The 14,270-nt window shown below is 36.3% G+C and overlaps 1 protein-coding gene across 1 annotated transcript in view; it reads right to left on the bottom strand.

Moving 5' to 3' along the window:
- LOC150105008 (protein Obscurin-like) overlaps positions 1 to 14,270 on the bottom strand; it is a 790,953-nt gene that overhangs the window by 417,557 nt on the left and 359,126 nt on the right. The window contains exon 37 of the mRNA XM_090395103.1: positions 11,550 to 11,658. Within this exon, the coding sequence (XP_090251229.1) occupies positions 11,550 to 11,658 (109 nt within the window). The remainder of the gene's footprint in view (positions 1 to 11,549; positions 11,659 to 14,270) is intronic.

Raw genomic sequence — 14,270 nt, 5'->3', positions numbered from 1 at the left:
AATATGTCAAGGCAGGTGTCAACTCTCTGGCACATTCCTTCAGAATACACAGTGATATATTATCTAGTCCCACAGCCTTATTTACACCTAGTTTACTCAACTCCCCAAACACCTCATGTTCACTTACAGTCAGTCTTTCCTCCCCATCATCATCAACTGCTCTCAATCTATCCATGAAGTCACATTCACAAGATTGAAAGCTCTTTATGAACTGCTCATTAAGTATCTCCACCACACATTCTGCAAGAGCTGTCTTTATACCATTTTCTCCAATCAATGTCATCCTTCTATAACCATTCTTTCTTTTGCTGGCTATATATCGAAAGAATTCCCTAGGATTCTTTTTGGCTTCATTAGCTAACTGCTGTTCATACCTCTCTTTAGCTACCCTCACCAACCAAGTCACCCTCCTTGCCTGGTCTTTGTAGCCCTCATGAAATTAGTTATTTCCACTTCTCTTATGCTGCCTCCACAATGCCCTTTTTCTCTGTATTGCATGCTTAATCTCTTTATTCATCCATCTCACACCTACCTTATTTAACCTTCTCGCCCTTGGAATACATTTAGACATTGCATTTACTAGACAGTTTTTGAAAATCCCCCAAGCTGCATTGATCGCTTTTCCAGCTAACTCCTCATTCCACGCTATATCCGCAAGCTGTCTCCTGAGCTCTTCATAATCCCCCCACCCCCTTGTAGTTCCGCATATACCCTTTTCTCACAGAGGTCCTCACACTGCTGGCAACCACCCAGGTAATCACCTCATGGTCACTCTCACCAATTGGTGGATGATTTGACACCTCGTTTATAATTACATCCTTTGATGAGATGACCAAATCCAAGACCCTTAATCCTCGTGTGCCCCTGTTACATACTGTCTGATTTAGTTATCCCTCAAAAACTCAAGAAACTCATTTTCTTTACTTCCAGTTGCTATCTCATCACTCCAGTTTATATTGCCATAATTAAAATCACCCATAATGATCACCCTTTTCTTATTTGCTTGGCTAATTTGACTATTCATTTCACTATTACCACCATCCACATTACCAGGTCTATAACAACATCCTACCAAGTATTTGATTCTATTCACCTCTATCTCACACCATACTGCCTCAAAATTAATTTGCCAAAAATTTGAGAGACTGTTATCTTAAGATCAACTTCTACATAGCTGTAATATTTCTTTTTTTTTTTTTTTTACAACATTAAAAGCCACCAAAATAGGATTGTAGATCTTTTGTCTGTTACAATTTTAATTATTTCACTTATTCATTGTCACCTATAAACTATAACATATTGTTTAGTGCTCTGAAGATGCTGGTTTGAAATGTAGCAAAATATAAGCCAGTTAATAGACATATTTTTTATAATTTAGTTTGTTTGGTGTTGGAACCATTAAAATAAGTTATGAATGATAGTCTCAGCATCAGACAATGGGTGTCCAGAAATGTTAATAATCCATTTATCAGTAGAAGTGTTTCCAGAGATAAATTTTTGCTTATTATTATTATTATTATTATTTGACACCTCCATTGAGTCCAAAGACTCATCGATGGAGAGTGTGCCAACAGCATGGAATGATTTGTCCCCATTCAACTACTAACTGTGCTCAAACTCTTAATTAAGCCATAAGTAGCAGAGGCTCTACCAATTGACCAACCTTTGCTGGTGATATAACAATTCATATTTTTGCTAATATGAATTGTTATATCACCAGCATGTTTGAATTGTTATATCACCAATCATTAACATGCTCTTATATATTTAAGAGCATGTTAATGATTGTTTTGAAATGCACGATATCCAGTAAATCATAATCTCCAGTGCAACTGAAATCCTTCTTTCAAGAGCTCATGCAATTTATACTCACACAAGTTTTTTTCTTGATATGGAACCAACTTTGAGCATCTAATATTCAGCCTATTTCAGATCTTGAATGAAGGATTTCAGTTACTTTGGATGACAAATTATTGAATATTTTTCTAAGTGAGTAAAGAATTGAATTGTTATGTACAGTTCCTGTAGTTAACATTTCATTTTCCTAACACAGTTTTAGTCATGCACTTCTGCACTCTCTTTAATGTTTCCTATCGATATATCCTCTCGATATCCAGGTGATTAGATCTTAGCCCATAATCAAGATTATGATAAATCTACTTACTGCTTAATTTGCATAAAGGTAACAGACTATCTGATCACCACTTGAAAAAAAAAAAAAAGCACAGTGAATATAATGTAATCAATAATTATCAAAATATTATCTTTTTTTTAAATTTACGATCACTATGTTTATTAAAAATAATTCTAATGCTAGTTAAATTGTTAGCAGATTTTGAGTATATCATATAGTATATGGGCAGTATAGTATTATATAGATAATACTATACTGCAAGATAAGACATAGATATATCATGTAAGATAAGATATATCTTATCTTACATGATATTTGGAAGTCTTAAGTGACATTTGAGAGAATATGACTTCAGTTGAGATTCTGAAAGTTGTCTTCTAAATATGGCATGGAAAAGGATAACCAATTCACTTCATGATGTTCTGAAAAAATTGTAGGATGGGCAACCAGATTTATCTAATCCTTTGTATTTAATGTCACTCGGTTATTTTGTTTATTTTTTTTTTACAGATTTCAAAACTTTAATAAATTTAGTTTAATCCTTTATCCAAGTGTAAGCAAACAAAGTTTGGGCCTGAAAATATCTTCAGGACTGAGGTAAGGTGGTACATCCCTTGGCAACTTGTAGTAAAGGTGAACCAAGCTCTCATCACGCCTTGTCTCAGTATCTCCCATAATGCAAAGCACATCTCCTTGCAGACATGTATACTGCTATGCATTAAAGGAAGGGCCACTACCCAGAACGGTTTCGACCTTTATTGAGGTCTCGTCAGTGAGAGGCAGACCCAGGGTGGTAATACTAAGGCAGAAGCAATGGAGAGGTCATATTTACCTATACAAGTTGCCAACCGGTGTACCACCTTATTAAATTACTCTGGATTTAGAGAAAGATGTTGGAAGTTCATTTTGCACTTGGTTAGACTATAATAAATTTAGTTTAATCCTTTATCTAAGTGTAAGCAAACAAAGTTTGCACCTGAAAATATCTTTAGGTACAATTTGTTTGCTTACACTTGGATAAAGGATTAAACTAAATTTATTATAGTCTAACCAAGTGCAAAATAAACTTCCAATTTCAAAACTTCTTTCTATTAAAAATATATAAGTGAAATCCCAGTGAAAAAAATACTAGAATAAGAAAAGTAAAAGGGTAATTATTTCAATTAAGAAAGCTAAACATTTGTATTTTTAAATTAAGCAAAACAAACAATGTATGCAATCAAAAATTTTTTTTAAAAACAGGTGGATCCACATTAAATCTCAACTTTATAAAATGATCAATGTCTGCATTGTAAGCATTGTAAAGCATCGCAAAATTCATTGCATCATGAATTTTGCGAGCATGCAGCAAAATTCAAGATCCAATGACTCTAGGAGGTTTGCACTAACCATTGTTCACATCTCTAAAAGTTTATTATGAATAAGCAGCACAGTTATTCATTAACTATGCTGCTTATACACAGTTATTCTGGACTATTACACAGTTATACACAGTTACTCTGGACTATTGAGTATGAGGACAGACTGAGGGAATGTGGTCTTCAGACCTTCGTGGATACGAGGAAGATGGAAGGTTACTATTGAGACATATAAGTTGATAAGAGTCAGACAGGTATAGGAGAATTATTGCATGGTATAATGGATAATGTGAGAATGAGAGGTCATCTCTGGAAGCTACAAAGATCATACGAGTAAAGAAGTTAAAAGGAGAATTTTTGCTTGGGTGGTGTATGCTGCATGATGTATGGCACAAGTGTGTGTGTAAGAAGAGTTAACAAGTATTCTTGGAATAATTAAGTATATATGAGTGTTTGTTTGAGTAAGAGCTGCTGTAAAAGTTGTACACTACCATTATCATTAGTGTGGGGGATTTTGTTTTGCTTAAACTTAATTACGAATTCATTATTATTATAAGACTTTAAGTGTTAACAGGCAGATTAAACATGGCGGCAGCTTTGTCATTTCATGACTTTAACTTAGATTTCAGTTGTTTTGTTAAGTGTGACGTGTGTTATATGTATTCTTTCAATTACATAAATGATTTGTGGATGTTTAGGGCGGATGGAAGGAGGGTGTATGCAAAGTGTGTCCTGAACGAGGAAGAATTGATGAATGCAAATAAGAAATTGATGACAGAAAGTGTTAGTAGTGAGAATGTCGTGCAGAAAATGAGTGCACGTTCAAAAGAGAAGGATGGTGTGAAAGAGAGGCGAAAGAATGTTAAAAAATCAGAAAAAAAGAAAACAAGTGATTTAAAAACCGTAACGCATGTTAAAAAGGACTAAAGTGAGGTGAGATGGCAGAAGGAAACAGAATTGTGAGAACGAATGAAACTGGAAATGCCGTGATGCAGGAATCAAAAGAGGAAAAATTTGAAAGCATGAATGATAGCAAAAGCTGGACGCATTTTAGACCAAAAGTATGGAAGCGATGGACTGCATTTGAGTGGTTATGGTGTGAGTCGTTTGGAGAGACTGCTGCTGCTGGAAGATAGAGAAGAGAGTAGAGTGCGAGAGAATAAATCAGATCAAGCAGAAAGTGATGTGGAAGAGCAGGAGAGTAAGAGCTCAGGAGAAAGTTTGCAGGTGTAGCATGGAATGAGGAGTTAGCTGGAAAAGAGATCAATGCAGCTTGGAGGAATTTTCAAAAACTATCTAGTAGATGCAATGCCTAAATGTATTCCAAGGGTGAGAAGGTTCAATAAGGTAGGTGCAAGATGGATGAATACAGAGATTAAGCATGTGATACAGAGAAAGAGGGCATTGTGGAGGCAGCATAAGAGAAGTGGAAATAACCAATTCCATGAGGTCTACAAAGACCAGGCAAGGAGGGTGACTTGGTTGGTGAGGATAGCTAAAGAGAGGTATGAACAGCAGTTAGCTAATGAATCCAAAAAGAATCCTAAGGAGTTCTTTCGATATGTAGCCGACAAAAGAAAGAATGATTATGGAAGGATGACATTGATTTGAGAAAATGGTATATAAACAGCTGTTACAGAATGTGTGGTGAAGATACTTAATGAGCAATTCATAAAGGTTCTTCAATCTAGTGAATGTGACTTCATGGATAGATTGAGAGCAGTAGATGATGGGGGAATAGAGACTGAGTGTAAGTGAGCAAGAGGTGTATTGGGAGTTGAGTAAACTAGATGTTAATAAGGCTGTGGGACTTGATAATATATTGCCACATATTCTTTCTTGACATATTTTTTTAATACGAGTCTTGCACTCGGTCAAGTCCCTAAGGAGTGGAAGGAGGGCAAGATTGTGCCACTTCATAATGGAAGTGATCAAACTCCAGCATCAAACTATAGGCATATCTGTGTGTCAGGTGTTGTGGTTAAGTTGTTGGAGAAGCTTGTGAGAAATAGGATCCAGAGTTGGGTTGACAACAATGGTGTTATCTTTGATGGACAGTATGGATTTGCTAAAGGGAGGTCATGTTTTAGTAATCTATTTACTTATTACAATAAAGTGACTGCTTCCTTGGACAGAGGAGAAGGATACACAGTAATATACTTAGATTTCGCAAAGGCTTTTGATAGAGTACCTCATGATAAATTGATAGTCAAACTAAAGCAGATGGGGTTGGATATTAGATTAGTGCATTGGATCGGAGACTGGCTATCTGATAGGTATCAACAAGTTGTGTATGGGGGAGCGATTTTCAGGAAAAGGAAAGTCACTAGTGGAGTGTCTCAGGGGTCTGTTTTAGGTCCACTGCTGTTTAACTTTTATATTAATGATATAGGTGAAGATTTGGATGGAGATATTCAGTTGTTTGCAGATGATGCAAAGTTGGGAGACGAACCATGAAGTGTAGTGAAGATGTTGTGGCCTTACAGGAAGACTTGAATAGATTATGTGATTGGGCATGGAAATGGGGATGTGAGTTCAATGTTGCAAATGTAAGGTTTTAAAATTTGGAAAACGAAGATGGAATGCAGAATTTATACTTGGTGAGGATATATTGTTGGAGGTGGAAGAAATAAGAGATCTGGGGGTGATAGCAGATAAGGATCTGAAATTTATGGGACACATAGCCAAAATTGTGAAGACAACACAAAGGCTTCTGGGAATAATGCAGAGGACATTGATGTGTAGAAGTATGAAGATTCTTGATCTTGTATAAGGCTTTGATTAGGCCACACATGGACTATTGTGCCCAGATGTGGTCACCTGGTTTTCAGAAGAATGAAGAGATGTTGGAAAGGGTCCAAAGGTGATTGACTAAGGTAGTTTCTTACCTCTGGAATGTTGAGTATGAGGAAAGATTGAGAAGATGTAATTTACAGAGTCTGGTGGATAGGAGGAAGAGGGGGGGGAGATATGATAGAGACCTACAAGTTGGTTAGGGGTTGTTATAGGATCAATGCTGGAGAAGTTCTACAGAAAATTGTGGGAGATCGGGGAAGAAGCAGTGTCATCCCTGAAAACTGTATAAAGATGGTGTGAGTAGGGGAGTGAGAGGCAGGTTTTTTTCATGCAGAATTATGAATGATTGAAATGCCTTGCCTGAGAGTGTGGTGTCTGCAAGGAGTTTGAATGTGTTTAAGGCACGGTATGATGAGCTGTGTGTGTGATAAAAGGACCTCCCAGATAAGTCTTTGACTCCATGAGGTGTTGGGGTAATAACAATAATAATAATAATAATAATGATAGTTATTTTGTTCTGTGATTAATATTGTGCATATAAAGTATAGTGGTGTTGGTGTTAAAGACTGAATACAAACTTGGATTGATGAGAATGGAAATCTTTTGAGAGAGTAGCATAGGCCTGTTAAGAAGATGTCATGATTTAGTAACTTGGTTGCATTTAAAAATCAGGTGACCAGTATACTGGACAGAGGAGATGCTTATACAGAGATTTATCTGGATTTTTCTAAAGCATTTGATCAAGTGTCACATAATAAACTACAGTTGAATTGAGCAGGATGAGGTTGGATAGTCATTTGGTAGCTTGGTTACATAAGTGCCAGTTTAGTTGGTAACTAAACTGGCATTTTAGTTACCAAAATGATAAGATTTTGATAATTAATTTTGGTAACTCCAATTTATTAGGTCCATAACCTGATCTATCATTATGGACGATAGATTAGTGAGTTGGCAACTGGTTCTTTAATAGGGATCAACAAATTGTATATGGAGATGCAGTATCCTGGAAGAGGAAAGTCGTTAGTAGTGTGCCCCAGGAATCTGTTTTGGGACTATTGTTATTTAGTTTGTATATTAATGATAATGGGATGGGTTTAAATGGTGATATACAACTGTTTGCAGATGATGCAAAACTAAGGAGAGTGACAAGGATTCAAGCAGATGTTTTGCATTACAAGAGAACTTGAATAGATTGCATGAGCAGGCAACAGTATGGAACTGTCAAATGAATGTTGACAGGTGTAAGGTTCTGAAATTCGGTAGCAACAATAGGATACAAACGTATACACTTGGTGGGGAAGTATTGGAGAAAGCTGAGGAGACAAGAGACCTTGGAATGGTGGTGGATAATGGCAATGATGTGAAGAACCTTAACATACAGAAATAAAGATGTTCTGGTTCCGTTATGGATTATCGTGCACAGATTTGGTCCCCCTGGTTTCTATGATGATAAGGATATATATTGGAAAGAATCTAGAAAAGACTGACTAAGGCAGTAACTTGAAACCTTTAGTAAAAAAATCCTTAATAATTCAGACATTATGGTTAATTTTTACATTACATCTTTATTTACTAATATACCACAACAGAGATATGATTTAATAAAGGCAAATTATTTCTTCCTCCTTAATATTTTTGAATAATTCAAATTTGCTATGTATGCAGGAGACCTTGATTGGCAAGGAAAAATCTGCATACAAATTAATGGTACTGCAATGGGCACCCTACCTTCACCATTCTCTTCTTTGACTAATTTTTAGTCAAAGAAGAGAATGGTGAATTTAGTCTGGTTGGACTACGTGGATAATATGTTTGCCATTTGGCCCCATCGACCAGATACTTATGATTCTTTTATAACTTATCTAAACAGCAACACCCTAAAATATATTTCACATTAGAAAAAGAATGAAACTATCTGCCTTTTCTTGATATACTAGTCACACATCTTTTGGATGGCTCACAATCTCCTTCTATTTATTAGTATTAATATTATTTTCTTGAGCATTTCCATGGGATCAAAGACCAATCACGAGAGGCTCATACTACCAGTATTCATATAACAGTGAATGATAGCAAATAAGTTTAAGGCGAGGTATGATAGGTATTGTGTGAATAATGGTTAGTATGGGTCTCCATTGATGAGTCTTCTGACTCCAGAAGACTCATCATAATGTCAAGACATCATACCTTGTCTTCACATTATCCAACTTAGCATTCACAATCAGCTTTGACAACTCATTCCACCCATTCACCACCTCCAAGCAAAAAAAAAATCTAGTCCTCATCCCCTGCTAATAAGACTTAGATAATTTCCAGGGTTGACCTCTTGTTCTCTCACTTCTTGACACGAAACTTTTCTTTAAATAAAGAAAGGTTTCTGGTATTAATTCTATAAAACTTTTTTAATAACATAACATTTCTATAATATTCCATCTTTTCTACCTGTCCACTAGCCTTCGTAATATATTAATCTATCCTCCAAGGGAACATTCCATAGAACTATCACAATCTTAGGCACTCCTTTCTGGATCCTCTCTATCATCTTCTCTTACCAGAGGAATCCAAGGAACTGGATCGATGTGCAGAAATCTAAAAGTGGAATTTTTAAAACCTTATAAAAAAAGAAATAATAACTTCCTACCTATCTCTTCTTCTGCATACAAGTAACATGATGAGCTGTTTTGGCTTCCATTGATTGGAAAATGCCTAAGTTCGATTCTTGTTATGATGAGAGCAATCTTTAAACGGGTTTTTTCAATTGAAGATGAGCTAGCTGATCTCATATGGAGGTAGCAGGGTTTTTCATCCTGTGTACAGACCAGAAAACTTTGGTTTTTCATCCTGCATACAGACAAATCAACCTTGAGAGCACACGCAATTTATAGAAAAAAATACTACTGGTGGTGGTGGTGGACAGTAGATGGCGTTGCCATAATCTGCCAAAAACTTGGGAGATAGTTAGACTTAGATCTTTTAAAGCCTGTAACAATTTGCACTGTTTGTTAATAACTTTTTTTTTTTTTTTATGATTTATTGTTTTGATGTTGCAGTACTGTGAAAAATAATACATGATTTTATGCCTGAGCTTGTTAAAGTTGATGGAGTAAAACTAGAATTGTATGATTCAACAATAGTTAGAAAGTCATGAAATGTTATCCATTACTGTGATAAAATATTATTCCTCAATAGTACTTAAAAGGCTGATTAATATATATATATATATATATATATACACACACACACACACACACACACACACACACACACATACACACACACACACACACACACACACACAGAGGGTGTCCAAATCTAGAGGTATCCAAAAATACACACATATCTCAGCATCTATAATTTATTAAAATAATTTTATGTTATTATACAAAGTAACTTAAAAAGCTTTTATGTTGGTTAGTAAAGTTTAATGTGGCCACCTTTTGTGGCTCAACAGATGTCAAAATAATACTAGAGTTCTTGCCAAATGTTTTCCAGCATTCTGAGGATTTATTAGAACAACTGCTGCAAAGATATGCTGTTTCAAATCGTCCAAATCTCAAACTTTTATCTGGTATGCACAGTCTTTAATAAATCTTCATGCAAAAAAAGCCCAATATAGTCATATTCAGAGATCTAGGCAGCCAGGCAGTTGGGCCTCCTCTTCCAATTCAACATCCAGGAAATGTCTCACTCAAAAATGTAGTAACATCTTCATGAAAGTGTGGTGGAACACCATCTTGCTGAAACGTGAAACCTGGGGGAAATCTGTGGAACAGCAAAGATCTGCAGCATGCCAATGTGTGTCCCATCACTGTATGGGCACTATGAAAAAAAAAGTAATGAATGATGCCATTTTTGTGCATTCCAGACATTGACTTTTGGCATGTACCTTTCATTTTTCAGTATACCCCAAATGTGGCAACTGTGTCTGCTAACTTTCTCACAAATGGGAATGGTTGATTCATCACTGAATAACAATGTCTGTGTCAATGACAATTGGGATCGTCATTGACACAGATGATCATCTCAGGAATGAAATCAGCTCTCAAGCAGGGATGATCTGGCTGAAGCTGTTGAAGAAGTTGAAGTTTGTATGCATGCAAATGAACAATGTTGTGAGCTGTTGAATGAGAAATCTGAAGTTTATTACTAGCTGTCTAATCGACTTATGTGGGCTCCTAGAGAATGGCACACCAACTGCTGCAAAGATATGCACCCAATCTACAGTCTCATCAGTCACATGCTTTTTTTCGGTGTTTCCCAGTTTGAGAAACCAAACCTCCCATCTGAGCCAGCAAAGGTTGGTCAATTGGTAGAGCCACCTCTGCTACTAATGGCTCGCAAAAAGTTAAGTAAGTTTGAGCGCAGTTAGTAGTTGGACGGAATCAATCGTTCGATGCTGTTGGCACACTCTCCCTCGATGAGTCCTTTGGACTCCCTGGAGGTGTCACATAATAATAATAATAATAATAATAATAATAATAATCTCTTTTAGAGTCTTACCTCACTGAAGAATGGATTTTGATGTGAGAGGATCGACATTCCATTCCTGTCATGCACACTGATGAACACACATAACTGATTTAAATTCAGCTAACCAAAACATTCACTACACTTTCTGCTGTGGCATCCACATCTTGACTGAGGCATTCTTATGCCAGTTTTGTGCATGCAAGACTACACATGGATACCAGTGATCTTGAAAGTGTGACAAAACAAATCTTGGAGAGAATTCCTATTGACTGAGCTTTAGTTTGAGAAAATATAATGAGTGGTTTTCACATTATAAGCCATTATTTTTGGATACCTCTATCCTGGATATCCCATATATATATATATGGGGTTTAAAGTCATTTAAAATTTATTCTTTAAAATGTATCATTATAACGGAGTAGAAGATCAAGAATACACACACACACACACACACGCACACACACACACACACACACACACACACATATATATATATATATATATGTGAAAGAGGGTGAGGAGAGTTTCTTTGCATGGAGGGTGGTTGAACCTTGGATGCATTGCCTGAGAGAGAGAGTGGTTGGAGCGGGAACGGTCGGTCAGTGGGTTCAAGGAGTGGTATGATAAACTTTGTGTTTCCTAAAAACGACCTCCCACGAAGAATCTTTTGACTCCATGGAGGCATGGATAATAATAATAATAATAATATATTTATTTATTTATTTTATTATTATTTTTTTTTGCATTTTACATATATCTTATTGATAAGCCACGTTATTATTAATACTCACCATTTGACTTCTGGAATAGGAAATCCTACTACTTTTACATCAAATACTGCCAAACTATTTTCTTCAACTTCCAGATTTTTCATTTCTTGTATTTCTGGCTTTTGAGGTTCTAAATAATGGAATATCAAAATGAAAAATTAATCCTAAAAATCTCTCAAAATTTGATATTACAGTATCATTAATATAATATGGGAATCTCCATGGAGTCCAAAAAAGTAATCACAGCAGGCCCCTGCCAAAGTATTATTCACATAATGCCTGTTATACCACTTCCTCAACTCATTAACTAAAAAAGTGCTCACAACTACTGACCACATCTGATACCACAAACTGGAGGTGTGAATTGATTATTGTCACATTTCATCTCTAGAATATGGTCTCCAGTTTCTGTTCACCCCACTTTTCTTCATACATGCATGTGCTGATGGTGGCCTTATGACAATAAGGCCACCACCAGCATTCCCATAATTATTTAACTAGGGAACCAGTTCAACTAGGAATACCTCCTCCACACAAGAGTACAAGCTGGACACAGCTCACACTCAGGAAGTGCCCAGACTCCAATCCAAGCATGGCCTAGATTATGCGCTTGCAAGCTACCACTAGATAGTACACAGAACTAAACCTGTTCAAAACACTTCAGAAGGCTTCCCAATTATCATCATCATGAACCATGGGCTCACTGCCCATTGATGTCCAATGCCTCCTTCACTATCTTCTTCCACCTTTCTTTGTCCAGTGCACAGTGTCACAATTACTGTAAACCCATTCCACACCAGTCCTTTATGCCGTCTATCCATTCTCTATATGGTCTATCTCTTCTATTTACACCATTCATAATACCAAACATGAATGTCTTTATCTTCTGATTCTGCAGATGTATCCAAATAATTGCAGCTTCTGTTATATAATCTTCTGCATTAGATTCTCCTTTGGTTGTATCTTCCAATAGAGTTTTTCATTTGTGATTTTCTATACCATCCTATTCTTAGAATCTTCCTATAACAAGTTCTTTCAAATGCCAAAATTCTTTTCCTTGATCACCACTAAAGATGCATGTTTCCAGTACTTTTAATTTTGTTTGCAGGCTGATCACTTTACTTTTTCAGAAGTAAAGTGATCCATGGCCTTCAGATTTCTTCTTCCCTTTGTAATCCTGATCTTTATTTCTTTTTTACAGTCAAAATCATATGTCATTTTACTTCCTAAATATGTGAATTGTTCTACATTTTCTATATCATTTCCATCTACTTGTATCTTTTGTTTCATGTTCTTCTCACCAAATATCATTGTCTTTGTTTTTTCGAAGTTCATAACAAGTCCAAATCTTTTTCCTTCCTCATTTAACAGTTTCAAAGTTTTTTGTAGTTCTCTTTTGTCTTCTTCAATAATAACAATGTCATTGGCAAATCTCAGATTGTTAATTCTCATCCCATGTACTGATATTCCTTTTGCATCTTCCTTCATTTTATCCATTGCTCTTTCTAAATGTGCGATGAAAATGCTTGGTGTCCCCATGTCTATACCTCTGCTTGTTCTAAACCATTTCCCCAAATCATCACCTACTCTAACTGCTGCAACTGCATTCTTATACACATCTTTAATATAGCTATTAGTTTTCTATCAATTCCATAGGATTCTAGCACTGCTAATGTCACTTTCTGGTCAATACTGTCAAATGCCTTCTGAAAATCAACAAAGCAAGTATTTTTCTCCTAGCATTCTCTGCTATTAACCACGTTGTCAAGATCTATTGACAACACGGTTAATAGCAAGGTATGGAAGCATAACTTGCATCCCATGTGCAAGGTATGCTTCCAATTGTGTTCTTAGTCTTTCTGTCAATATCATTATCATCACCTTACCTAGATGACTTGTCAAAACAATTGTCGGAAATGCAAAATTATATAAGTGGATATTAAATCCAGCATTATTTCAAAGCTAAATGTAGAAACTATGAAAGTTTCATAAAGTAAGTTGACTAGAGAGCTTACTTTATGAAACTTTCATAGTTTCTACATTCAGCTTTGAAATAATACTGCATTTAATATCCACTTTATTTATATAATTTTGCTTTGCTGAACTGAAGCCTTTTGGCTCTTTATTTTAGTAAATACTTTTACACATCAACCGAGAGTTCACTTATAAAAAATACATTTATCTGACATTTGAAGTTCCTTAGTACTGAATGAGAGTTTCTGTTCTCTTAAGGTTTCTTTGGAGTCTGGCTTCTGCTGGGGTGGGAGGGGGGGGGTCAAGATTTTGGTGGATTTGGCATGAGAGAGCAATTGGAGTCTCCAGGAAAAGTATTTTTTGGTGTGGCCCATGTGGAGCCTTGTTGGTGGATGCTTTCGCCTGGAATATGAGTAGTTCTGCTCAGTGGTAGGCCGAGCCTGTCACTGAGTTGAGTGGAACCAACGCTGAGTTAGACAATCCTTCAGTCACTTGTTTAGAGCAATCTGAGGGATTGCCTAATTTTTAGAGAGGACCTTTACTTAAATGGGCTCACTCCTACTGAGGGGGAGGCTTAAGATTTCAGGGGTCGCCTAATTTTTAGAGAGGCCTTTACTTATACAGTGATCTGGCTCCAGCTGAGGGGAACCTAAGATTTCTAGGGGGGTGGGGTGGGGGAGGAGTTGCCTTGAGCAAGTAATTTGAGTCTCCAGGGTTTCTGGAATATCCTTTATCAGGGCTGTGTCAGTGAATGCTTTTCCCCTGGAA

Source organism: Typopeltis vanoorti, chromosome 7 (assembly GCF_054136105.1).
Source record: "Typopeltis vanoorti isolate ZY-2024b chromosome 7, IOZ_Tvanoo_1.0, whole genome shotgun sequence".
NCBI classification, from domain to species: domain Eukaryota; kingdom Metazoa; phylum Arthropoda; class Arachnida; order Uropygi; family Thelyphonidae; genus Typopeltis; species Typopeltis vanoorti.
The sequence above is the reverse complement of the archived record's forward strand: the minus strand, read 5'-3'. Positions and strand labels throughout refer to the sequence as shown.